Genomic DNA, 25,412 nt, shown 5'->3' with positions numbered 1-25,412 from the left:
AAGCACTCCATATATATTCTGTCTTGTTCCTGTTGACTTTTAGACCTTCCCACTCTAGAACCGTTACCCATTTCTCTAGCTTCTCCTGTACTCTCTCTCTTGTGATTCGCCACTAAGCACGATGTCATTTGTAAAGAGTAAACTGTCAGAGCCATTGCTCTGAATGTCTCTGGTTAGTGTGTCCATTATGATGATGAATAGAAATGGGATAAGAGCCCTGGTGTAAGCTGACGATTAAAAAAAGTGAAGGCATCACTAACTCCAGCTGCAGTATGTACTCTAGTTCTACTATCCTGGTACACATTCTGGATAAGCTTGACATAGGTCTCAGGAACACACCTCTTAATGCATCCTTCTTACACAGAAGATGCCTAGGTATTCTGTTATAAGCCTTTTCTAGGTCTATGAAGGCTAAGTGGAGAGCTTGTTCTTTCTCCTTACACTTCTTGCAGGACCCTTGCTATAAATATTATTGGTAGTGATTCTCCCCTTCATAAAGCCAAGCTGGTTCTTGGTAATCTGTTCTTGTGGTTTAACTCTGTCTTTTTTCAACAACTCTCTCTAACCACTTCATTGTCTAGCTCATTAGTTTGATAGGTCTATAGTTGTTGCAGTCTTCCATGTTTCCTTTCCCTTTATATATCAGTTCTATAAGGCTTCTCATTATTTTATTCATTAGCTTCGTCATAAATGGGATTCCTCTCTGTCCTAACACCTTGAAAATTTCAATGGGTATCATGCCAGGTCCTGCTGCCTTCCCTGACTTCATGCTATACATTGCTAGCAGAACTTCTTCCTCCTTTATACCCTCAATGTTACCAGTGACTGTTTCACTATTCTTGATCCCTTCGAAAAACTTTCCATCTCCTGTTTACATCTTTGTTTTTGTAAGAACCAGTCTGATCTTTTACTGCTCTTATCACTCTTATATCCTGCTGTTTGTTGAACCGTGTTCTGACAATCTTGAATATCTTCAATTTCATCCTTCCACAACTCTGTCCCTGGCTTTAGCTACTGCCTGTTTAGCTTGTCTTTTCTTTGTGCCTATTCTTGTTTTCATCAGTTCTGTCTCTCTGCCATTCTTTAAAAGCCTTTTTTCTTGTCCTTCAATGCCTTCTGAACCTCTTCACTCCACCTCTATGCATTTTCTTTCCTCCTTTGGTCTTCCCTAGAATATCTTCTCCTCTCTTCATAATCTTTATTTGGGACTTGTTTCATGTTTGGTCCACAGTCATCAGGTTTGGATCAGGTTTGGATCCTACTTCATTTCTCTAAAAGCCTGCAGTCTCAGTTTAGGCTCATATTCTTGTAGCCTAACCCATCTGCTGCACTCCTCAAACTTCTTGTGATAGCCTTGGCAAGTTCCTTCAATAATGAGATCACATACCAGAAATCTGTGTTGAATGAATAAGCTTTCTCCTGGGATGACTTTGCAGTCTTGGCACCATTTCTTATTTTTGGTTCTCAAAATCACGTTGTCGACCTGGGTACTATGCCCACCACTATGGTATGAAATAAGGTGTTGTTCTCTCTTCTTGTACTGGGTATTAGCTATCCACAGGCCATGAGCCGTAGCCCTCTCCAGGATCCTTTCTCCATCTGCATTGTGCTCACCCCATTCAAAGCAGCCATGGACTCCGGGTAGCCTTGGGTTCTCTGGCCTACATGTCTATTGAGGTCTGCTCCAATGATTATTCCTTCCTTGTCAGGCTTGCTGTTGATCACCCCATCCAAGTCCTCATAAAAGGCATCCTTCTCTTCTACATCACATCCTGCCTGTGGGGCATAACCACTAATGATATTTACCATACATTTGTCAGTCAATAACAGTTTAATTTTAATTAGCCAGTTACTTTTTCTGCACACTTCCACTACTGCATCCTTTAGGTCTTCAACCACAACTCCATTCCCCCTATTCTCCACTATTCTCCATGTTGTAGTATATTAATTTGTAGCCTTCAGCTAGTTCTTTACTCCTCATCCCTCCTTTTCTTCATAAACTTCCACAAGAAATATTAATGCATAGCAAGCAAAAAAAAAAAAAAAAAAAAAAAAAAAAAAGGTTGGGTGCCTGTCCAGTTCCGTGAGACTGTATACATAATTACTAATGTTATTTTGGGTATGTATGCCAATTCAATAATATACATATAAACTATACAAAGGGAGATGGGTAGCTTTAATAAATTTAAGGAAGGTTTGGACAAATTTATTGGAAGGAATGGGAAAATTTTAATTTTTTTTTTTGGCTAGTTCTGTAGAGGCTTTGCTTCCTTGCATCATTTTGCCAAAACTAATTACAAAAATGGCAATTGAAGTTTACAGATAACTCTGAAGAACTCAAGGTACTACAACTGTGTGACATTCTAGAATAACCTATTTTGGGTAGCAAAAAGAATCAAAGTAGCTGACAAAGTACAATATCATATGACCTCTTAGTGGGGACGAGGAGGTGATTATACGTGTATAAAGCACTGATCAGGCTACATGTGTAAATACTACATACAGGTCTGAAAACCCATCAGACCTGTATGCATTAGGACATAGATCTGTTATAAATGGTTCAATAACTTTGAGGACTATGTGGATATGGCCAAATTTCCAAGCAGAAGTAAAAACACCAGTGAAAAAAGAAGTGTGAAAAGGTGATACAGAACAGCCTAGGACAGGAAAATAGGTTTTAAGAACAAGTGGAGAAATACTTTTGGAATTGGGATCTTTCATAGCATTATGATTTTTCAGCATTCTTCTAACATCCTTTTGACGGAAGACAACAGAAGGCATTCACTGGAGTGTGAATATTGGGTATGATAGGAGAAGAAAAGTAGAATTCTAGTAAGTTGGCTTTATATTTAGATGAGGCAATAGAACTATCAGGGTGGGAGTAAAGATGGACAGAGATTGCAGCCAATACCTTTGAGAAGAGATCAGAATACTTAACTACCATTTGGACAAGAAGAGATTTTTCTACTCTTAGTCTTTTCAAAATCAAGTTAGGTTTGATTAATAAATGATTTGAATTGTTTTCAAATTGTTACAAGCATTAGTGTAAGCAGAAAATGAAGCTGAAGATTTGGACAAGCCAGTGATATGCAACATTGTTATCCTGAATAGCCTCAGTGTATGTATTGGAAAACTGAGGTTTAGATAAAGGTGGAATAAATTATTTTATCCATACAAGAATAATTTCACTGACTTTATCCAAGCAAATCCTGGAATCAGAAGATGTAAAAGAGTAATCCAAACAAGGAAGAGAAGAACAAGTCTTGCATATCATTCCATTTCTTATTCTTTTAAAGTCAAACACGAGGCTGGGAATGAACATGAGAGAGAGAGACTTTGTTGAGATGAGACATTAATTAACCCAACTGCCCTCTTTTGAATGGAATCTAGAAGTCTGAGAGAGGTTTTAGGGGAACCGCTCCAGATGTGGGAAAAATATTCCATAGTACGGCAGATTTGTTTTTTGTACAGATTGAATGGTTGTTTAGAAGAAAAGTAATGCTGAGAGCAGAAGAGAAAACCCAGTTGTTTAAATGCAGAGGAAGCAAATTTGTAATGTGCTTATTCAGTGAGAGAGAGGGAGAGAGAGAGAGAGAGAGATTAGGAATCAGGTTAATCCTCAACAAAAATAAATGATCTTGCCTAGAAATCAGAGTATCATTGAATATAAGCATAGGAGCAGAAGAATCCTTTTTGCAAGATATAAGCCAGGACTGAGTTTTGGAAGGACTAAATCAACTTAATTATCTTTGTCCCACTGGAGAATTACTGGACATCAGCATTTAAGGAATTGGTAATGGATATTCAAGAAGTTAAAGCTGTTTGTGTAGGGCAAAGTTCCTTAAACTGGAAGGTGGAATACAAGGTGTTAGCATCAGCAAAACTATGGATAGGATTTCTGGTAAACGGAAGGAGATCATTAATATACAAGAGGAAAAGAACGGGAGAAAGAACCGAACCTTATAACCCCAGGGGCTCACATCTGGTGAGTATGGGCTTGGCACACCCAGAGTATTGAGCTGGATATCATCATTCTTCTCTTTCTTGGTGATTCCCTTCTACTTCTCAGGGTGAATCAGAAATTTTTTTTGGCTGGTGCAGCATAAGCCTCAGGCTTCCTTGAACCATATGGCTCAAAATAATAACACCAGCATCAGTGGAGAAGTTAGAAGCAAACTGTGGGTAAAGGCAGAAGGATCTCTCTGTCTTAGAAAGCCTTCTTCCATTACCCGCAGTGAGCTGTCAGAGAGAAAACTGGATAGCCAATTACAAAAACAGTTGGAAAACCATAAGATGGAAGCTTATTTAGAAGACCTTTATGCCAAATACAATCAAAAGCATTTGAAATGTCAATAGCAACTGCTTGAGTTTCACCAAACTTTTCCATTAAATTTGTCCATAGATGTGTAACATAAGCCATAATATTAACACTAAGAATTCATACTGGCGATTATTGATCAAATGGAAGATATGGAAGATTTTTAGATAGTTTTAAGAGTTGGAGGTTAATTGATTTCTCCATGGCTTTAGAAGGAACAGACGTAAATTCAACGGGATGATAATTAGGAGGGATTTGTCACCCCTTTTTGCAACTGGCTGGCTGGCTGGCTATGAGCAAATTTCCAAGCAGAAGGGAAAACACCTTAGGAATAAGAAAGCAAAAAAAAAAAAAAAAAAAAAAATGCAACAGAACAGGAGTAAGCACAGGTTTGAGAATAAGAAGAATAATCAGCAAAACTATGGATAGGATTCTGACAGAAGGCATTGAATTGGGTGTACTGGGAATTGTAGGATGCTAGCAGGTCAGCTATATCTTTGGATGAAGTGGTAATAGAGCCATCTGATTTGAAAGAGGTGTGTAACACAGAAGGGCAGCATACCCCCATGTGGTGTGGGTGCCACATCTTGACCCCTGCTTACGTTTTGCACCTGAGTGGTTATCTCCAGCATTCTAGGTGCCACATTTCAGGACTTGTACATAGGGATTATACCCAGTGTTATAACAGTCTCACCATTGTGATGGTGCAAGCAGAGGATTTGGTTCTCGCAGATTGACCAGACTTTTCCAAAGTTAGGACAACTTGACTCATGTGTCACCCGAATATCAGTTCCATCAGCATTTTGAATTCCCAGGCAGCAAGCGCACCTTGACATACCTGAGAAAATGTCTGTGACAGACTCAAGGACCAATTTGCTTGTGCCATTGTATTTCTTTATTGTTTATGGAACAAGCATATATGGGGTGTCAGGTTTTAGCAAGAGTAAAAGTAAAAAAAAGCAAATGTATATTTGTACATACACTAATGCTAGGAATATAGTAAATTCTATACTATACTAAATATAGTATAGTATTAATGACAAACTAATAGAGCAAGCTTATCTACGAAAAGATCTGAACCTCCCAAACACTTCCTAATTCATTTCACAAATATACATGGTCTCAATTCTAATCTCAACAATGTCCATTTCCACTTGCAGTCTGCCAAACCCCATGTAATTTTTCTGACAGAATCTCAGTGATCGGATGAACTACTGCTCATCTCAGATGCTCAAATTATTCGCTGTATGATTCCTTTCGCCTCAAAGGTGGTACACTTGTGTATATGTCTGTTCTGATATTCCCTCTCAGATTTGGAATCTCCCCTCTTTGATCTTCTCTGGCTTAAAATCTCTCTACCTCATTGTGTCAAATTCATCTGTTGTCTCTATCATTCTCCCAACTCCACTAATCACTTGGAGCTCTTTGACTTCCTCTCTTTGCAACTTGACTTTCTCCAGTCCAACTTTCCTAACAGTGAGGTAAATTTCCTTGGTGATTTTAATGTTTACAACTGCAGCTGGCTTCCGTTTTCTAGTCACACCGACCCAGCTGGTTGAGATGCTGAGGCTTTTCCAATTACTAATGATCTTGCACAGATTGTTCATTTACCTACAAGAATACTGGACAATCCTAATCATACAGCCAACATGCTTGATCTTTTTCTCACAAACAACCCTTCTAAGTACACGGTTGAAGTGAGAGGTCCTTTAGGCATTTCAGATCACAACTTGGTGATTGTCTCTTCTCCAATGGAGCCTTTATCTCACATGGCTATCCCAACTTCATGTTGTTTGGCATTATAAGAATGCAAAATGGGATGACTTGCGAGATTTCTTTTCTTTGGTCGGATTACTGTTTCAAAACTTCTGATGTCAATGTTTGCTCAGATCGTGTCAGCGAAATTATTCTTGCAGGAATGGAATCCTTTATCCCACACTCCTTTATCTAAACCTTGGTTTTCCAATAAATGTGCTAAGGCCGTTCAGGAGAAGAATGTTGCATATCGTAAATGGCTTGTTTCTAATTCTTCGGTTTCATTATCTGCTTACACCAAAGCTCGCAACAATTGTAAAGCAGTTATTAATCGATCCAAACTAGATTTTGAACAGGCTAAGAGTAGAAAACTTGCTTCTTGCCCTCATGGTAGCCAAGCATTCTTGTCTCTTGCCAAAGCTATTGGCCACAACTTTTTCCCATCTCTGCTCCCACCTCTGTCCAAACGAGATGGCTCTGTTGACTTCAGCCAAGGATAAAGCTGACCTGCTAGCATCCCATTTTCCTTCCAACTCATGTATTAATGATTTTGGTAAAACACCTCCACCATTCCCCACACGCTCCAATCAATGCCTCCTGTGGTCTTCCGTCAAAAGGATTTTGATGAATTTTGATGCTAAGAAAGCTCCAGGTCCTGATGGTATTTCTCCACTTGTTCTCAAAACCTGTGCTCCTGAACTTACTCCTATTCTTTGCCGCCTTTTTTCACTCCCTTATTCCAGTGCTGTTTTTCCTTCTGCTTGGAAATTTGCTTACATCCAGCCAGTTCCTAAAAAGGGTGACAAATCCCTTCCATCCAATTATCGTCCCATTGCAATTACTTCTACTTTTTCTAAAGTAACAGAGAAATCAATTAACAGCCAACTTTTAAACTACCTAGAAACCTTCCGTCTGATCAACGATCGCCAGTATGGATTCCATCAGTGTCGATCCACTGGTGATATTCTGGCTTATGGTACCCATTTATGGACTAATTCAATGGAAAGGTTCGGTGAAACACAAGTAGTTGCTCTTGACATCTCAAAGGCTTTCGATCATGTTTGTCATAAAGGTCTTCTAAACAATCTTTCATCTTATGGTTTGCCATCTGTTTTTTTTTTTTTTTTTGGTTATCCAGTTTTCTCTCTGATCGCTCACTGAGGGTGATGGTAGATGGCTCTCTGTCTTTAACTTCTCCACTAATGACGGTGTCCCCCAAGGCTCAGTTCTTTTCCCCACTCTTTTCCTCTTGTATATCAATGACCTTCTTCAATTGACTGGAAATCCTATCCATAGTTTTGCCGATGATAGCACATTGCATTCCACTTTCCATTTTGAGAAACCTTGCCCTGCTCAATCAGCTTCAACTTCTCGAAAATCTGCTACCAATTCCTTAAATGCGGATCTTCGGGTAATTCTCCAGTGGGGCAAGGACAGCTTAGGTGATTTCAATCCTTCTAAAACTCAGTCTCTTGTCTTATATCTCCCAAAAAAGGATTCTTCTGCTCCTATGCTTATCTTTGGTGACATTCCGATTTATAGGCAAAATGATATATCTCTTTTGGGGATTACCCTGACTTCTAATCTCTCTTGGCACAAGCACATTACAAATACTGCTTCCTGTGCATCTAAAAAACTTGGTTTTCTCTTTCACTCTAGGCATTACTTTTCTTCCAAACAGCTGCTCACTCTGTATAAATCGCAAATCCATCCTACGATGGAATATTGTTCCCACATCTGGGGTGGTGCCCCCAAAACCTTTCTAAGGCTTCTTGATTCCATTCAGAAGAGGGCAGTTAGGTTAATTAATGATTCATCTTTAACAAAGTTTCTCCACTCGCTGTTCTCATAGATGTACTGTTTCTGCTCCATGCCTCTTCTATAGATATTTCCACGGGCACTGTTCTTCTGAATTGGCTTCTATAATTCCTGCTCTCCCTTTCAAAACAGTCCGAACACGTGCAGCCACCGGCCAACATCCATTTATTGTCCAACTTCAAACTCACAGAACCAACTTTTCATCTTCCTCATTTATTCATTCAACTGCCGTTTTCTGGAACAACCTTCATCATACGCATTTCCTGAAAATTACAGTCTACAGAAGTTCAAGTCCAATGTTAAAAAATATCTTCTTTCGTCTTCTCGACCTCCAACCCAAGCACGGTACTAAGTACTATAGGTTCTAATACCTCTCGTGTTTGGGGTTTACATTAAAAAAATAATAATAATAATAAATAAATAAATTTAATGAATTCAAGGTAGTGGTCAAGTCATCAAATGCTGGCATTGTACAAATTTAAGAGATGATGCCACTCAGATATAGGAGATTAAAAATTTAATATGGGGAGTACAATGTGTACAGAAAGGACAGCCAGGATGGTGGTAGTGGGGGGGGGGGGTTGTGCTCTTGATTAAGAAGCATATAAAATCTAAGGCAGTGCATCCAGTTGATATCAGTAGCCAGTGCAATTTGAATCGATTTTGTCACATAAGCAGTGGGGAAAGAAAAATTGAGTAGGAGTGTGTGTGTAGGCCACATGACTATGGTAAGCATAATGAATAACAGTACAGTAAAAGAGAGTCGTACAATAAATCAGAATGTCTTATAATGGGGATTTTAACTTTCTGGCTATTAATATAACTTTCCAAAGCTATATGCAATGGCATCCTTCCTTCTTTCTGCTCAGCACATGAGGACACAAATTTAAATGAGGAAGGATTGTCTGTAGAACATAGAACAGATGTGCAGAAGTTTGCTTTTAGCCAGAGAATAGTTGATTCTTGGATTAAACTTCCATCTGGTGTTGTGGAAGTGGGTAGTTTGAATAAATTTAAGGAAGAATTAGATAAGATAGACAGGTGATTTATGAGTTTAAAAAAATTGTACGTTTTTTTTACACAATATACAAACCACAAAGCAAGTAATAATAATAATAATAATACATAATAATTATTATTATTAGAAAACACCCCTGCTGAGACAGTGGAAGAGGAAAATCTATAAATTAATGAATAATACCAAGTGAACTGAAATATGCATATAAATAATATTTCTTGATTATGGGTTTGTCCCAATCATATTAGTACATGTTTTTATATAACTTGTCTATATATTGCTTTTCAGCAAAAACTCTACTTCTTTCTATAACTTTACATTACCTGGACACAATTGGTGTTACCTTTTGGAAGTTCTCTTCAGTCTCTCAGCCAGAGCTACTTTTCCACTTCAACAGCCTCACAAATGGCAACCTTCAGTGGACCAAGAAGACAGAAGAAGCTTTTACATATAAATCTGATCTTTCTCATGATCAGATCTGTAGGAACAGAGTATAATACAATGCAGTTTTGAGATTGACATTGACCCCATGTCTGTCTTCCAGAATACAAATGATATGATTTTGAAAGATAGTATTTTAATAAATGAATTAATGTAAGATATTATGGACAGAGGAATCACTGATAAATTCTGGGGTATACAGCAGCAGCAGCAGTATCCTAAAAGAAAGTATAGAGGATATCATTTTACATGACAATGCAAAGCTGCCCATCTACTTTGCAAGCAAGCAAAGAACTTGTAAAAAATTCTGTAAATAATCAGAGTTGTGACTCAGCATCTCTATGCCCATATCACAATTTCAGAACGAAGCAATTTACAAATAAAATGGAAACTCCAATGAGAAACAAAACTATACAAAGCTGCCTACCACTTTTTAAGCAAGGAGAGCAACTGCAAAAAATTCTCCAGACAAGCATACCTGGGGCTACCTATTTGTGATATCTGAATTTCAAAACTGTGCTTCTTACATATAAAAAGAGAACAACTTCTACAGAAACAGTTATTTTTTAAAACAACAGCTTACCATACCCAAGTCTCAACTCTATAGACAGGAAATACTGGCCTTTGTGTCAGTTAACATGCTATACAAAAAGATTGTGTAGAAAATAATGTACATAGAAAAGTTAGAGAGCACACTGATCTTCATGTTAGTTTTAACAAATTTGTCGCAAAACTTTTTTTTTTTTTTTTTTTTTTTATCAGGCTCAATATTATCTGAATATGGATGATATAAATAATATATTTTTTTTTAATTAAAGATAAATACCTAGTCATTCTTTTCTGTCCATTATTCAAATATTCTCAATTTTCCAACTGTTTCATACAAGTATACAGTTTATTGTAAACATACCTTTACATATAAGGTCTGAGAAAGAGTTTCAATATCACTTAGCATTTCAGAGGTGTCACCATCTGCCAAAAGAGCTGCCTATATAAAAGAGAGACAAAAGATGTATTTTTAACATAAGTGCAGATTTATATTTACCCTGAAATAAATGAAGAGGAATAAACTACAATTTTTTTTTTCTTTTAAAGAATGCATTTTTTTAAATTCAATTTATATCACTTGCTTTTTTACTTAAGACATTGCTTAAAAGAGTTAAAAATTCTGACTCTGACACAATTTGGTAACGAAAGTAACAAATTGCTTAAAACTGATGCTGTAACAATAGAAAATTCCCTACTGATTACAATACCACCATGAGAATATATGAAGTGATTAGGAAATGTGAAACCATTAATTTCACTTTGTTATACATGTGAAATAAAATAAAACATTAAATTGCAATGAAAATACTAAACTAAACCTATTATTATCATAGGTTACCATATTATCATAGGAAGAAAAAGAAATAATATGATCATCCAACTTTCTTTATTCACTTGGGCACAGTGAGTTAGGAACAGAACAATAAACTAATTCCTTAATTTAGCAGTGGTATTGTCTACATTTAAAACACAAGACTAATATTTTAAAAAAATATTTGGTTCTTAAATTATGCTTGGAGTATACTAATGCTTTATCTCTTACTACAAGATTGCAATGCTTCTTAATTTTATGCCCTTTTTTAATAATAATTTTTAATGTTTTGCTTTCTTTTTTTTCAGGGGGGGGGTACTAAAAGTACTTTTTAGTTACAGGGAATAAAATTTATTTGTACAAAATGTATAAAATTTAAAAAAAGTAAAAATTTTTTAACTATTAGTGGCAGAGATTAATGAAACTATTAATCTCTGAGAAGTTTGTTTTTTCTGTTGAGATATTCATTGAATGAAATTTTGGGATTACTCTAACATGACAAAGCAGTATTTAAGAAAATTCACAAAAATTAATGTACTTAAAATAAAAAAAATAATAATAATAAAAATAAATTGCTATTAATTCTGCCTGTATATGTAATGAACATGAAAGATTAATATAAAATTTTTCTTGTTCCCCCAAGGTTCCTGTGACATTCAGTATATGAAAATTTTGCAATACAAATACAAAACCAGGTGGCACTATCTGACATCAATCATTCTATCACCTTTATTTTTCTAATGAAAATTATTAAAATTTTTCTGCCTTCTTCACATATACCATCATACATATATTAAGAAATATTGCTTTTGAAGTCAGCTAAATTCGTTAAGGAATAAAAATTGACCAGAATTTATTACGTGCTATATAATGAATGCTGGTTCATCCAATGTGTCAAGTTCTCGTTTTGAAGATTTGTAAGACGTCATGATTTTTTACTTTTTATTCCAGTTGAGGCATTACTCTTACAAGCAAAATGCAAACTAGGTGTGGGAATAAGGTGTCTGATCTTTTGGCAATGAAAGATTATATGGTAACATCTTCTGGGAACTGGAATTTCTCTAATTTTTTTCCTGAGAGTATGCACATAGGCAAAATCCTACTTTTCAGAAACTTTTTTAATAGTGGAAAAATTACCACTGTGATGGAAAGCAGTGTTTAATTACATAATTGTAGCTAAACCCTTGGCTAGACACAATTTAGTAAGGCAAATATACTACCAATTAATACCCCTCTCAATTATTACAAAATAAACCATAGCTGAATGGTCAAGCACAAGGGCACATAAGCATTCACACGTACCTTGAGCAATTCATGTTCACGTCCATGACTGCTAAATACAGTGCTGTTTCTTGTATTCTCTCTATTTTATGAACTCCTCTGACCATGTGGTCATTCTGAGGTAGGAAAAAAAAAAAAAAAAAAAAAAGCAGAAGCACGTACAAGATTAAAGGTACTTTTCAGAAGGCCCAAATAACAACAAACACTAATTTCAAATCAGTAACTCATGAATAATAATTTTTTTTTTGCAAGGCTTGTCAAGCTATGTGATACCACTGTTGAGTTAAGTTTGGCAGACCTTGGTTAATGGGTTATATTCCTAAAAAACTCTTTAAATTGATTTTACCTATAATAATTCATATAGGTAAAATCATTCATTTTACCTATATGAATTAATTTTTATGAGTTTTACATATCTAGTATTATCATGGGTACTGAAATACAAGTCAATTTCAGGTCAACCTGTAATTTTGGGTCAGAATATGTACTGACTCGTGTTGATATTAGAAAATGTGCTATCAGCATAATCGATGTTGCCCGATTTTTTTATATTTATTCATAACAAAATGGATAAAGTGTGCAAAACTATTCAACCCAAAATATTTTTTTGAGAGTAAATGAATGGAATATTTAATTCAGAGGCTGCAATTATTTGTGGCCATGGCAAGATTACTTTCAATTTGGAATTGGCTTCACTTGTTTACGATTTATTTAACCCATTCTTGCAATTTTCATGAAAGAATTAATAAAACTAGTTTTACATGATTATCAGAACTACCAATTTTACTTCCAATTAAAAAAAAAAAAAAAAAAGCACTTTAATATCAATTTATGACTACCAACACTACAATAAAATGTAGGTACTATAAAAGTTGTTAAATGCAAGATTTTCAAAAATAAATTATTTTTGAATGCACAAACCTGATGTGATTCACATACAAGGTGATCCTGTCCTATTACTATAGTATTAGTAGAAATAATAGCAGTAACAGTAAGGGAAAAATGGAGAAAAAATAAATAAATAAAAAACCCACATATAAACTACGGAAGTCACACTGTCTGACACAGCCAGAAAGCTATTATTCAAGAATTATTTCAAGCTTGGTATCTACATGCAGTTGTTATATATTGGATTTAATCTAGAGTTACAGCCCTTTTGTGTTTATTATTGAGAAATTTTGGACATTTTCAACATACAAAATTTCTCAACTTATAGTCAAGCACCTACGGTTAATTCTTTTCTCAACTTGTATTATAAATAATTTAGTAGTGGTCATCTCAATTCAAAGGGATAATTCATGAACCTCTACAGGACAAGACAAGAGTTTCCAGTAAGGTCAATTAGTGTTTACAACCATTCACTTGGCACTTTGAGCTTGGTATCTATGGGCAGTTTTTATATATTGGATTCCACCCACAGTTTCCACCTTTATGTGGTTACGATATTGTAGTGGGTTCTTGGTTTGCTTAGTATTATAGCATCTTTCCTTTTTTGGCAGCATAATTGTTGCCAAAAAAGCTGTTTCAAATAAGTAGCTTCAGTGCTTATTTGACTAAATAACAAAATGTCATGTCTGTCACGATATTGCAGTAGCAATCTGGAGAGTTTGGGATTGTGGCCAACATTTTTTCATTTTTCTCTTTCTTTTCTGTTAATTTTATATTTGGTATTTCACAATTTAGATCCTGGCTTACTCAGATGGTTCCAGTGGTCCCAACATACATCTCTTTAGCTGACAAAAATTTTCCTCATAATTAATTTTAGCCACATTGGGCAATACTGTTATTTTTCTTGCACATTATTACTCAATTTAATTTCTTTGCCATCAGGTTCTCCAATGGAAGTTGTGATATTTCACAATACATTTTATATTAAACTAGTCTCATCAATAACCTTATTCTTTACCATTTGATTCTAAATCATTCTCAGGTTTTGTTATTTCTTCGATTTCCTAAATTTCGCAGTCATTACACCTCTCACTGCATATATACAGGGTGATTCACTACCAGTGCGACAAACTTGCAGGAGGTGTAGGGGGCACAAAGACGAATCGGAATCATTTAACATTGCAGGGTCCGAAATGCCTTCGTCATGTGGTAGAGGACGTTGAACGGGAGGTCGCGTGAACAGCGATCCCTCTGGAAGTCACCATTTGCAAACCATTTCTGTTGAAGAAACCAAGTAGCAAAAGTCCTCCGGAGTGGATAATCCGCAGGCTCCAATGATTGGACGCGTTGCAGATGGTATGAACTCATTTGGTTTGTCGACAGTATCCTCCATACAGTGGATTGGGAAATACCCAATCGTTGGACTATCGCTTGAGTACTCGTACTCGGATTGCCTTCTGCAAGACGTAGGACATTCTCCTCATTGTGTGGCGTCCTCGTCGTTCGCTCTCGATTCATGGTACCTCTCGTGAAACAACCAGTCTCACATAACCTTCTGTGCACACGTGCGAAAATCGTATGATGAGGAGCACGCCTGTGCGGGAAACAATCGCAGAGCGGCGTGCTCGTTACAGTCCGCAGCTCCATACGCGAGGTGCATGTCGGCCAGTTCAACGTTTGAATACTCGTCCATCCTACTGCCTCGGGACCCGATTCGCAAATGCTGACTTACAGCGGGATTGCTTTTCACGCGACCTCTCGTTCAACGTCCTCTACCGCATGACGAAGGCATTTTGGACCCTGCAATGCTATGTGATTTCGATTCGTCTTTGTGCCCCCTACACCTCCTGCAAGTTTGTCACACTGGTAGTGAATTACCCTGTATATATTCTTTGGTACTACTATTTTTTTCACTCACACGCACATAGCAATTTGTAAGCTAAGTTGCTTGCTGCATGCACCTACCATGATTTTCTCTTAAATTTTTTGTACAGGATGCTTATTAGCAGATAAATTCTCTCTGCTAATGCTCAGTATTCACATACTTCACAAAATTTACAGATGTAAGGTTGTTTATTGACAGAGAAAAATTGATTAGAGAACATATCAGTAATATGGATGAAACGGATTAAATTATAAGATTACAAAAATGATGGCAAAGAAAGTAGAGCCTACCACACCCCATACAAAAAATTAAAAGAGAAAATCATATCATGGTAGATACCTGCAGCAAGCAACTGAGCTTACAAATTGCTACTTTTGTTGTTGGGTAGATCAATCAATTCTAGAACTTTTAAAAATATAAATCTTCCATCTTTACTAGTTCACTATCATTCACAAAAATCAGCATGGACAGACTGCATTAATTAAAGAATTTTTTTTTTTTTTTGTGAATTTGTACCCTCTGTGAAGGAACCACTTGATGAAAATAAAAACTTATCTGAAAAGAATAATATCTTTCAAGATAACTCCTTCACATTTCAATTGTGAGGAACTTAAATAAAGGGACATGTTTTTATCACCAAAAATTAGACACATCTTATGTATCAAGGGATATCATCCATCTTATGTATCAAAGGGGCTATACAATATTTAAAGAGATGACATATTCGCAAGTTTTGAGTTTAATTTTTGAAAACACAGAAGCATGAATATAGGTCATATAGAATCATTAAAAGCTACCAAACATCAAAGAAATGCTTACAATATAGCACTAGTATCAAACAAAATTCCCAGTTAAACATTCACTAAATTCTAGAGAAAACTTTGGTCTAAGGTTGATAATGGAAGTCTTGAACTACAAGAAGATAATTGAGGAATACAATTTATATATCAAATCTGCCCAAAATCAGTTTATTAATTGATTTCAGGCAAAACTGAAGGTGCTGAAATTTTTTTCAAAAAGAAGCCATACAACAATAAATTCAACAATGATTTCTAATAAATCGTCATCAATTTGTTGGAAAGTAAAATTATGGATGATGCAGAAATCATACACACTTGTGATGGAAAGAGATGGATCTAAACACAAACAAAGGATTGAATCAAATCCCGAGCCAAAAATTTCTCATGCAGCTGCCAAACATGCTGAAGACTATATTAATTTATATTATACTGAACATAATAATGAACAATGGCCTGATTGGCCAATGGTTAATGATGTGATTTATAAAAAAGTGGAGGAACTATGCTGAAAAACACGTTTCATTAACTAAACAAATGAAAATTTCTGACTGTAAGTAAATCAAGGTAAATGTACATGTTTTAAGTGAAAATAAAATTCTTTTGAGAGGGGTGTGTGTGTGTGTGTGTGTGTGTGTGTGTGTATATATACACATATACACACACGAGTACTTTTTTATGATTCCTGCTTTAACAGACTTTTACAATTAACTAGCCCATTACTGATCCTGATCACATTGGTTAAGGAGCATTGATCTACTGTATGACAGAATTGGCTCCAATTGTCATTAAATTTGTTATATAGGTTAAGAAGAACCAATATGATAGGTTTAGAGGAACAGTGGTGAAGAGAGATAAATAAAGTCATAAGTTTCAAGATCTGGATTACTTTTGACCCTATGAAGATATTACTTTTGACCCTATGAAAATATGGATTACTCTTTTTAGGGTGTTAATAATAAGATAATTATTGTTTATGACCTAAGTGGAGGTGAAATTATTATAAATCATAGTAAGATATTTGAAGAAATATTTACTAGTGTGATAGCATCCACTATTTTTTAATGGTGGTCAAATTCCAATGAAATTCCAGAGTTTAATACACCTCTGGCATTCCCCTCCCTGAATAATTCTTTGTGTGAATGTAGATGCAAAATATTCATTTAGTTTGTTAGCTACCTGAGCAGGATCATGAACAGTTGAATCGTCGATATCAAGTGGACCAATCTGATCCATCCCATTCCCTCTAGAGTTTATATAAGTAAAGAACTCTTTCCTGTTTTTCTTTACATCCTTTGTCAAAGATTTCTCATAATCTGCCTTTGCCTGCCTAACCTCTTTTGTGACTTGGTTACAGAACAGTTTATATCTATGTGTCATCTGTTAATTTATATGTATCCCATGCATTTTTCTTCTCTGCCACATGTCTAATTAGTTCATCTGACATCCATTTAGACCTAAATCTTGAACAATATTTCTTAGTTGGCATGAAAAGTCTAGTAGCTTCCAAGATTAATTCTTCGAATGCTTCCCATTTTGAATTTGCTGTTGGTAATATCATCAGTTGGTCCCACCATATAGAATTTAAATACTGTCTCAGATCACTGTAGTCACCTTTACGAAAACCCTTCCCTTTACCCTTGATGATAGTTACATCTTTGAGTAAATCCCACTTTATCCAACCAGCCTATTTCTCTGCACAATTGCTCATTATACTCATCAGATTCATTAGGCCTATAACACACACACCTACTCTCATTTTTCCTTTCCCAATGCTTATGTCACACAAAACAGACTCAACATTGCATTGTCCACCAACATCAATTGGATACATTTCCTTAGATTTTATGTGTTTCTTAACTAACAGCACAATCCCTCCTCCCTTCCTGTGTTGTCTATCCTTTGGAGAGTACACAATGTACTCCCCAAATTATAATTCTGCACTGTTTATATCTGTGTGACACCACGTCTCTGATATCCCAACAGTATCTACCTTTGATGTCTTGACTAGCACTTCAAGCTCATCAAACTTATTAACTATACTCCTAGCATTGGTGTACATGCACCTGTTTTTACTCTTAGCTACACCAACACAACCCATGTATTTATTTGTTCCACTATGACTCCCAGCAGTCCTGTTCATTCTAATAAAAGCAGTGCAAGAATCACTTTCACCTCTGCCAGTGGCTACTGTTAATCTATTAGTCCATGTACCCCCCTCAAAGCTAGCAGTTTTCCAACCCACCTAACTCTGCCTCGATAGCATCAGCAAATATTCTTGCGCCCTTTCTATTTAAGTGTATCCCATCCCTGTAGAAGCAGCCTCTCCTGTTAACAAGTACAGACCAGGCTGAAAAAAATTCTACCCTTTCAGCCTTGCACAATCTTTACAGGGCTGAATTGATCGACAAGGCTTTCATCATATACTCCCTCCTATCGTGTCTGGGCAGAATCGCAGACACTTTCAAATTCAACCCTAACTCACGGCTTTTTTTCAGCATTGACTTGTACTTGTTAAGTAATTCCGCTGGTCTCCTACTCTTAATATCATTAGTGCTAACGTGTACAACAATGTCACCCTTTGTGCCCTTAAAAGATAATATCTGCTCTACAACATCATTAACCTTTGCTCCTGGCAGATATATCCTGGTCCTGTTCCACCTAGCCTTTCTGCGCAATACATTCCCCATTTCCATGGCAATACAGTCACTGACAACAACTAGTTCCTTTTGGACCAGTGCATTCTGCCTTGGGGGTTGCCACTGTGTTGCGTGATGTTCAAGTGCAAGCTCTGTCCTTGATGTTGGTAGCTGAGAGCTTGATGGGCCCCTCAATTTATCATCATTCGAGGGCATCCACCCTGTCCTTCAAGCTCTCATATAGGCCCACAACAACACTGAGTTGGCACCTGATTTCCTCACACTCCTTACATTGCGTTAAACATCAGGACCAACTGCATTATGTTTTGTTTATAACAGAGTTTGCTTTAGTGCTAACCCTATGAATGGCAATTTATACTGTTCACAGTTTGTTGTGGAAAATTAAGTTAATTTTATTTATTTATTTTATACCTTATCATTTTTCCTGTGGACAGCACAAACAGTCATAGGTCCACACCTTATTTTTGAAAGCAGCTGGATATGCACTAGTTGCAGAAGTATTTTTATCCATCATGTTGAGAATATCTTGGGTATTTGTGACCATATGTTCTTTCCAATTCAGTATTTGAGAATGATTTGTTTGCAAATATTAGTCATCTTTTCGATCATATTCCACACAATTTTTTTTTACTGGTGTGGAGCTGGTTACAGTGGATGAGCTTTACCCAAGGTTGCTTACTGTTATTTTTCAGGCCTTGGCTTTGGCTTTCTTGAATTGGATTAGATTAAAGTGTCTGCTGTTGGATATTTGTGAAAGAGATTCCAGGCTCTGTTCCTTTCTCATTTAGTTTCTTGGCAGTCTGTGTTGCACCACGGTTTTGGGTATAATCAGGGGCTAGATGTTTTATACATCTTTTCACTGCTTTTAGAATATTTTCTGTGATATAGGCTGCTGTTACTTCTATTAACTCCTGTTTAATGACAGTGTAATCTAATTTTGCCAGTGTCCTGAAAGCTACCTAGTCTGCATCATCTCTTTTGCAACTGGTGTGATTTTTAACTCTGCATGGAGCCTTTGTTATAACTGTCATGATTATGGTATAGTGACCACTGTTTAATAGTATCTTTGGAACTGTCCATTGGATGAGCGGGAATAGTGTGGAAGTAGAGACTGATGCATCTATTGCAGAGCTGCTTTTTGACATGATGTGAAAGTATGACATGATGTCTGTGACTTCATTTATGAAGTCACAGACATCGACAAAATGCAAAGTACTCCATATGGGTGGCAGCAGCCCATATATGTTGATATATTTCTCTTGGCAACCCAAGAGAAATGTACCAACTGTGTGGTACTACAATCAGGGAGGTGGAAAATGAAAAGATCTGGGGGTAATTGTGCAGGCAGATATGAAGTTCTGTGAGCAGTGCAGATGGGCTGCCAGAGGACATCATGGAGTTTTGTCAATGATATACAATAATACCCCGAAGTTACGCGATAGGCGGGTCCGACGAAAATCGCGTAAGTCGAATTCGCGTAAGTCGGGGTACAATTTTGCATATAAATACATATAAATTTTGCTTAATTGGGACCAAGGACTAACAAAAACACTAGTTTAGAAGAAAAATATTAATAAAATTGCAGTTCTTTATACATATTAATACAAAATATGTATTAAAAAAACAAATGACTTACGTTAAAAAGTTATTTCGATGTCGATGGCTTCATAAAATCTAACAAATTCGTCTGACGACACAGCGCGTTCTTTTTTTCACGCAGAATTTCTTCGTAGCAAGCTAATAATTTTTTTATTCCTTGCTTTGTAGCTATAACGCGTTCTTCGTTGGAGTCTGTTTTCTAAAAATTTTAAGCCCTTTTCAATTTTCAACCTGTCAAGTTTGCAATTGTCATGTTCTTTTCGCCGTTGCTTCATTTAGGCCTGTAGCACGTGCAATAACACATGGTCTTTCATTTCGCTCAAAGCGTTTCACAATTTCATATTTTTTCTCTATCGACAGAGGCGGACTGGCCATAAGCCTTACCGGGGAAACCCAGGTGGGCCTGTGTGATTTTGGCCATAAACCAATAGCATATGAGGCCACTATAAATTTTCCCAGGTAAGAATTTTTGACCCAGTCCGCCTCTGTTTATCGATAATTGCTTTTCTTTTTCTCTCTGAATCTGCAGTCTTCACCAGGACGCTTCCTTTTCACACCTTTTGATTAAGTATTTTACTCATTTTTAGGGAATAAAGCACAATTACAAAACGAGGAGGCACTGGATACGCATAAACAAAGTTTCGCGCATGTAGCAACTGAATAAACAACACCATAAAGGCAGAGATACGCTATTAACACCTCACATTTCTAGGGGTTACTACCATAAAACAATAAAAATCCAGTTGCGTTTCTGCTAGTGAAATCTGTTATAAACTGGTAGTAAACTCGATCTAATTGCATTTGCGATTATACCGATAGCTGGAATTGTGTTGGTTTTTACGTTATTATGGTGAAATGCGTTTCCCCTTCACTGATATAAAAAACATAAAAGCAGCAAAGTTAAATTTTGTTCATCTTTCGCTCTCATTCTCCGCCGTCGCACCGTATATCGATAACATATGAAAAACGACCTTGAAGATAGTGGGCGGCAGCGTTGCCAAACGAAAAAATCAAGAACCGCGTAACTCCGAGTTCGTGTAAGTCGGGGTAGCGTAAGTCGGGGTATTACTGTATAGGAATTTTGCTAGCAGAGACAAGGAGGTGATTATCCCTTTGTATAAGGAAATGGGCAGGCCACACGTTGAGTATTGTATACAGGTCTGGAGGGCCTCATTTTAGAATGGATATAGAGTTGCTAGAACAAGTACAGAGAAGGGCAACAAGATTAGTGAGAGGAACAAAGGGGTGCGCTTACGAAGAAAGGCTTAATTGCTGCAAGTGCATCTGGCGACTATGCACCTGCGAGGTGTATAAGGCCTTGAATGGTTTGAGCAGGATCAATGCTTACGGATAATTCTGCTTGCTCAGATTAAGAACCTGAGGGGGCATATATAGGAAAGACAGCTGTAGAATAGATGTGTGGAAGTTTGCCATTAGCCAGCGGGTTGTTGATTGCTGGAACAGACTTCCATCTGTTGTTGTGGAAGTTGATAGCTTAAAATAAATTTAAGGCTGAACTAGACAAATATTTGGAGTGACTGGATGGGTGAGATGGGAAGTTTTTTTTTTTTTGCTGATGCTGTATAAGCTTGCTTCCTTGCATCATATGCCTCAACTAATGCTAAGTCATTGAGATTGCTCTATTTATCTATTTTCTATCGCTAAATGATCTACCTTGGGGTCATTTTATAGTGAGCGATGTCCTCTTAGTTCACCTAAGATGCAAAAAGGAGGTTTGTTGTTTTGTTTGTTTGTTATTTGGTTTTTAGGAGCATTAGCAACTAAGGCTATATTGCTCCAGGAATATGCGGTGGTCATTCCCTGACCTTTCCGCATCCTCCATATTTGGTGGTGACGGGATCGAACCCTGGTCTAATCAAGAAGCGTGTGTTATGCACTGCTGCTTCTTCCCACCTGGCTACGGAGGCGCCGAAAAAGGAGGTGGTAGTTGAACAATTAATTCTTCTAAATCTTTCAGCCAGCATAAATCGTTGACTAGGAGGTAAATATATTGAGGTAATGACAATGTTGAAGCCTATTCCAAGATGGACAGTAATTGCTTCTCAGTGTCCAGAGGTGAGAATGTCACTTGTCTGTTAACTAAGCTTACTGGCTCATGTTATTCCATCTGTTATGAAAGCCTTGTACATGGGATTACTGTACATGCTATTTGAATTTTGAGGATCTCTCAGAATATTTTCACGAGGCTGCTTTCACTTTGTCTGCCTTGTTCTTATCTTTCTTTTTAGGAAATTGGGTTTTCACAAAAATTTCTAGGATAGATTCTTCTGTGGGATTCTTTTCTTAATGTCCATTTGTTCAGTCACCTATGTTTCTGCATTACGTTTCCTTCCTTTGTTCACTTTTTTTGTTGTCGTAATTGTGAAGAAGAGGATTTGAATAGTTCATGGGCACCCATTCTGAAATTCATTCTTTTGGAGTGATTGCAACTTCTGTCTGTGTTCCGATAAATTTTGAGTCAGTAAGTCTTGCTATCAGAATCATTTTAATTGTGGTAACCTGAGCATTAGGTTTGTTTCCTGTGTTTATCACTATGGCTTTTTATTTTTACCTTCTTGATAAGAAAGTCAGTATTCTACTTTATACTTTTGTATTCTTTTTTCTTTCTTCCAACCGTCACATTTTCTATTATTTCTCTTCACAATGTGTCACTTAAGCTGTGTGATTAGAACTGGTATGTAACTGAGACCCATATTTTGCACACCAATTTTCTTCTACATCAGTCTGTGAATGTCTGAACTTCTGGCAATTAAAACAGCAGACAGGATTTGGGCTGCATGGCCTTATGTTGTTATTATATACCTACTTTTACTGAACTAAGTGGCTTTGGTGTGTTTGAAAGTAAGTATTCGGGGTGATCATTCTTATTTTCTGACTAATTCTCTTAGCATTGCTGACTCCTTGTCCTTAATGCTCCCTTTGAATTTTACATTCAGAAAGTGACATTCTGCAAAGGTTTTGCAAAAGCTTCTCACAATGTTTAGAATGGGATGTTCTACCAAAAAGTCACCTAATTTCAGTCTAACACTTTTTTGGTGGACCAACAAAACTATCAAAGTTCTTTTGGATGAAAAAGAGTGACAATTGGCTTGCTATTTTCCCTGTATTTGCATGGATTATCAGGTACATTTGGGGCATGCAAAGATATTGTGTTGGTTTTTAGTCTCTTTGCAGAGACAGAGTTGCCTCTATCATTTTATCTAATTATTTGGGATGAAACCATGAAAGAGTTAAGTTCCTCACGTCTTGGATCACTTATATTCATGGGAATTTCTGGGCTTCACAGTCAATTCATTCAAATTCGTCCTGGAGGGGAAAACCTTTTCCTCTTGAAGATTTGTGATCCAAGTAGGAGCAAATAATACCTTCTGACACCTGGGAAGAGAGGGTTGCTTTCTTTCTGATATAGTAAATCAGGTTTCTTTACTATAGCACTATAGATTACCTGAATGTGTGTTAATAAAAAGAAAAACAAGGAAAATGATTTTTCAGTTAAAAAAAAAAAAAATATGCTTATTTCACCAGAAAAAAATTACTTCATCAAAAATTAGATGACACCTGGGTTATTTTAGGAGCATTAGCAACTAAGGCCATATTGCTCTGGGGATATGTGGTGGTCATTCCCTGACCTTTCCGCATCCTCCGTATTTGGTGGTCACTGGCTCGAACCCCAGTCTACATCAAGAAGCGTGTGCTACGCACTGTCGCCCCTGCCCACCTGGCTAAGGAAGTGCCAATGACACTTGGGGCCAATAAATGCAAGGTACTGCAATGAATTTATTGGTGTTACTTTATTTGAAAACCTACTAGAGGCCAACGGGGTACTCAAACTTCTTCAGCATAAGGTAGAAATTCACAAGGAGGAGACAGTTAATGTTTTAATAAACATTTGAAATATATTACTGCTTAACAAACATGTTATTTGTTCATAATGTTTTTATTTATTAACTAATAATTCAGTATTAGTTTTCTTGATGTATAATATACCAATTAGAACTAAGAATAAATTTTCAAAGGTATATTATTTTAAACCTGTTTCTTGCCCAAACAACTTTGTTGCACAATTCAATATCTGTCAAATATTACAACTAAAGCACTGCACAGTATAACCTTATATCATATTTATGCATATATCTTAGTTTTTATTCTTACTATTTACAATATGACATCAAATTATATGACACTTATGCATTAATAAAGCACTTACTTCCTCTGCAGCACCAAGGGCAATGACCTCATCTGGAGGTAAACTATTCAACATTTCTGCAAAAGGTAGCAGGTCTTTTAACTGCTGTTGCAAACGGGGAATTTTTGTTGAACCCCCAGTCAAGACAACCTAACAGAAAATTGAGTTTGTCATTGTATCAAGTAAATATTATAAAACGTAAAGTGAACTTATTCTAAATCATAGTTAAAAGTAATAAGACATATTTCAAGAAGTGGGGGGAACAAAAAGAAATTAAACATATCTATAAAAGGAGCAGTACAATCAAATAAAAAAGTTCACAAGATTAAATTTCTCTGAGTTCAAAGTTAACTTCTCACATGGATTAAGAAGCATGGAAGGGGAAATAGATCAAATAATACCCCATATAACTGAAAATTTAAAACAGTTACTCTGTATATGCAAATATTGGAAACAATGAAATAAAATTAAAAAAAAAAAAAAAAAAAAAAGTTATGTATTTCTGACTTTGCAGGTTGATACATGTACACGGTAAAAGATACTTTATTCTGTTCTTCTTTCCCCCCCATTCCCAGGCAGTGGTGCCTGGGAATGGGGGGGAAGGAAGAGCGAGAGAGAGAGAGGGGAAAAAAAAAAACTTTATAGTTGGAGCTGAGAACCCAAACCTTTTAAAAACTCCTTACAAGCATACCCCCTTGCTTTTTACATAACTAACTCAGTTAGTTTTTTTTTTTTTTTTTTTTTTTTTTTAATATTATTACACAAGGTTCCTTAAAGATGTGGGAAACAGACACAACAAAGTATAACTTCTCTAACAGCTTTAATTTCTGCACAACCTCAGATGCACATTTTTTATAACCAGTTTCTTAGGAAACATGATAATGCATTGCAGGTGAAGTCACCATAGAGAAACTGAAAGCAGATGAATATTTAACAATATGATAGTAAGTGTGTCCTTAACACACCAGGATGCTTGCTGCTGTGACTTGAGTTTCCAGTCTCCTCTTTCTCACAAGTGCACCCAGAATAAGGGTGCACATGATGTATCCAGAGAATTGACATATGCAAAAGTTTGTTGCAAAGAACATGAAGTAGTAAGAAAATTAATCATTCTGATGGGCTTTTATGAGGGCTTGAAGAATAGGAATGATGCCCTCAAAGGATTAAAGGAGGGGAGACCCATCAAGAATTCAGCTGCCCTGCCCAATGATAGAGCCCATGCACCAGGATATGATAATACAATGACATTCTCCACAGCAGGGATCCTCATCGCCCAACTTTCAAATTGTGTCATTTGAAAGTTGTTTCTAAGGCCAAAGAAGCAAACAGCCAAATAGTTAATCATCAGAATTATGCAGAAGATTAATTCAAACATTAGAGAAGCA

At 36.5% G+C, this 25,412-nt stretch overlaps 1 protein-coding gene across 1 annotated transcript in view; it reads right to left on the bottom strand.

The window, feature by feature from the left end:
* The window catches only part of LOC150076571 (heat shock 70 kDa protein 14-like), a 231,739-nt gene that overhangs the window by 22,164 nt on the left and 184,163 nt on the right, over window positions 1-25,412 (bottom strand). Inside the window, exons 10-11 of the mRNA XM_090387461.1 lie at window positions 24,049-24,177; window positions 10,261-10,338 (exon numbers count right to left, since the gene is read on the bottom strand). Coding sequence (XP_090243587.1) covers window positions 10,261-10,338; window positions 24,049-24,177 — 207 coding nt within the window. The remainder of the gene's footprint in view (window positions 1-10,260; window positions 10,339-24,048; window positions 24,178-25,412) is intronic.

This window comes from Mastigoproctus giganteus, chromosome 13, assembly GCF_048544385.1.
Source record: "Mastigoproctus giganteus isolate SK-2022 chromosome 13, ASM4854438v1, whole genome shotgun sequence".
Taxonomy (NCBI): Eukaryota; Metazoa; Arthropoda; class Arachnida; order Uropygi; family Thelyphonidae; genus Mastigoproctus; species Mastigoproctus giganteus.
This window is presented reverse-complemented; position numbering and strand designations above follow the sequence as displayed.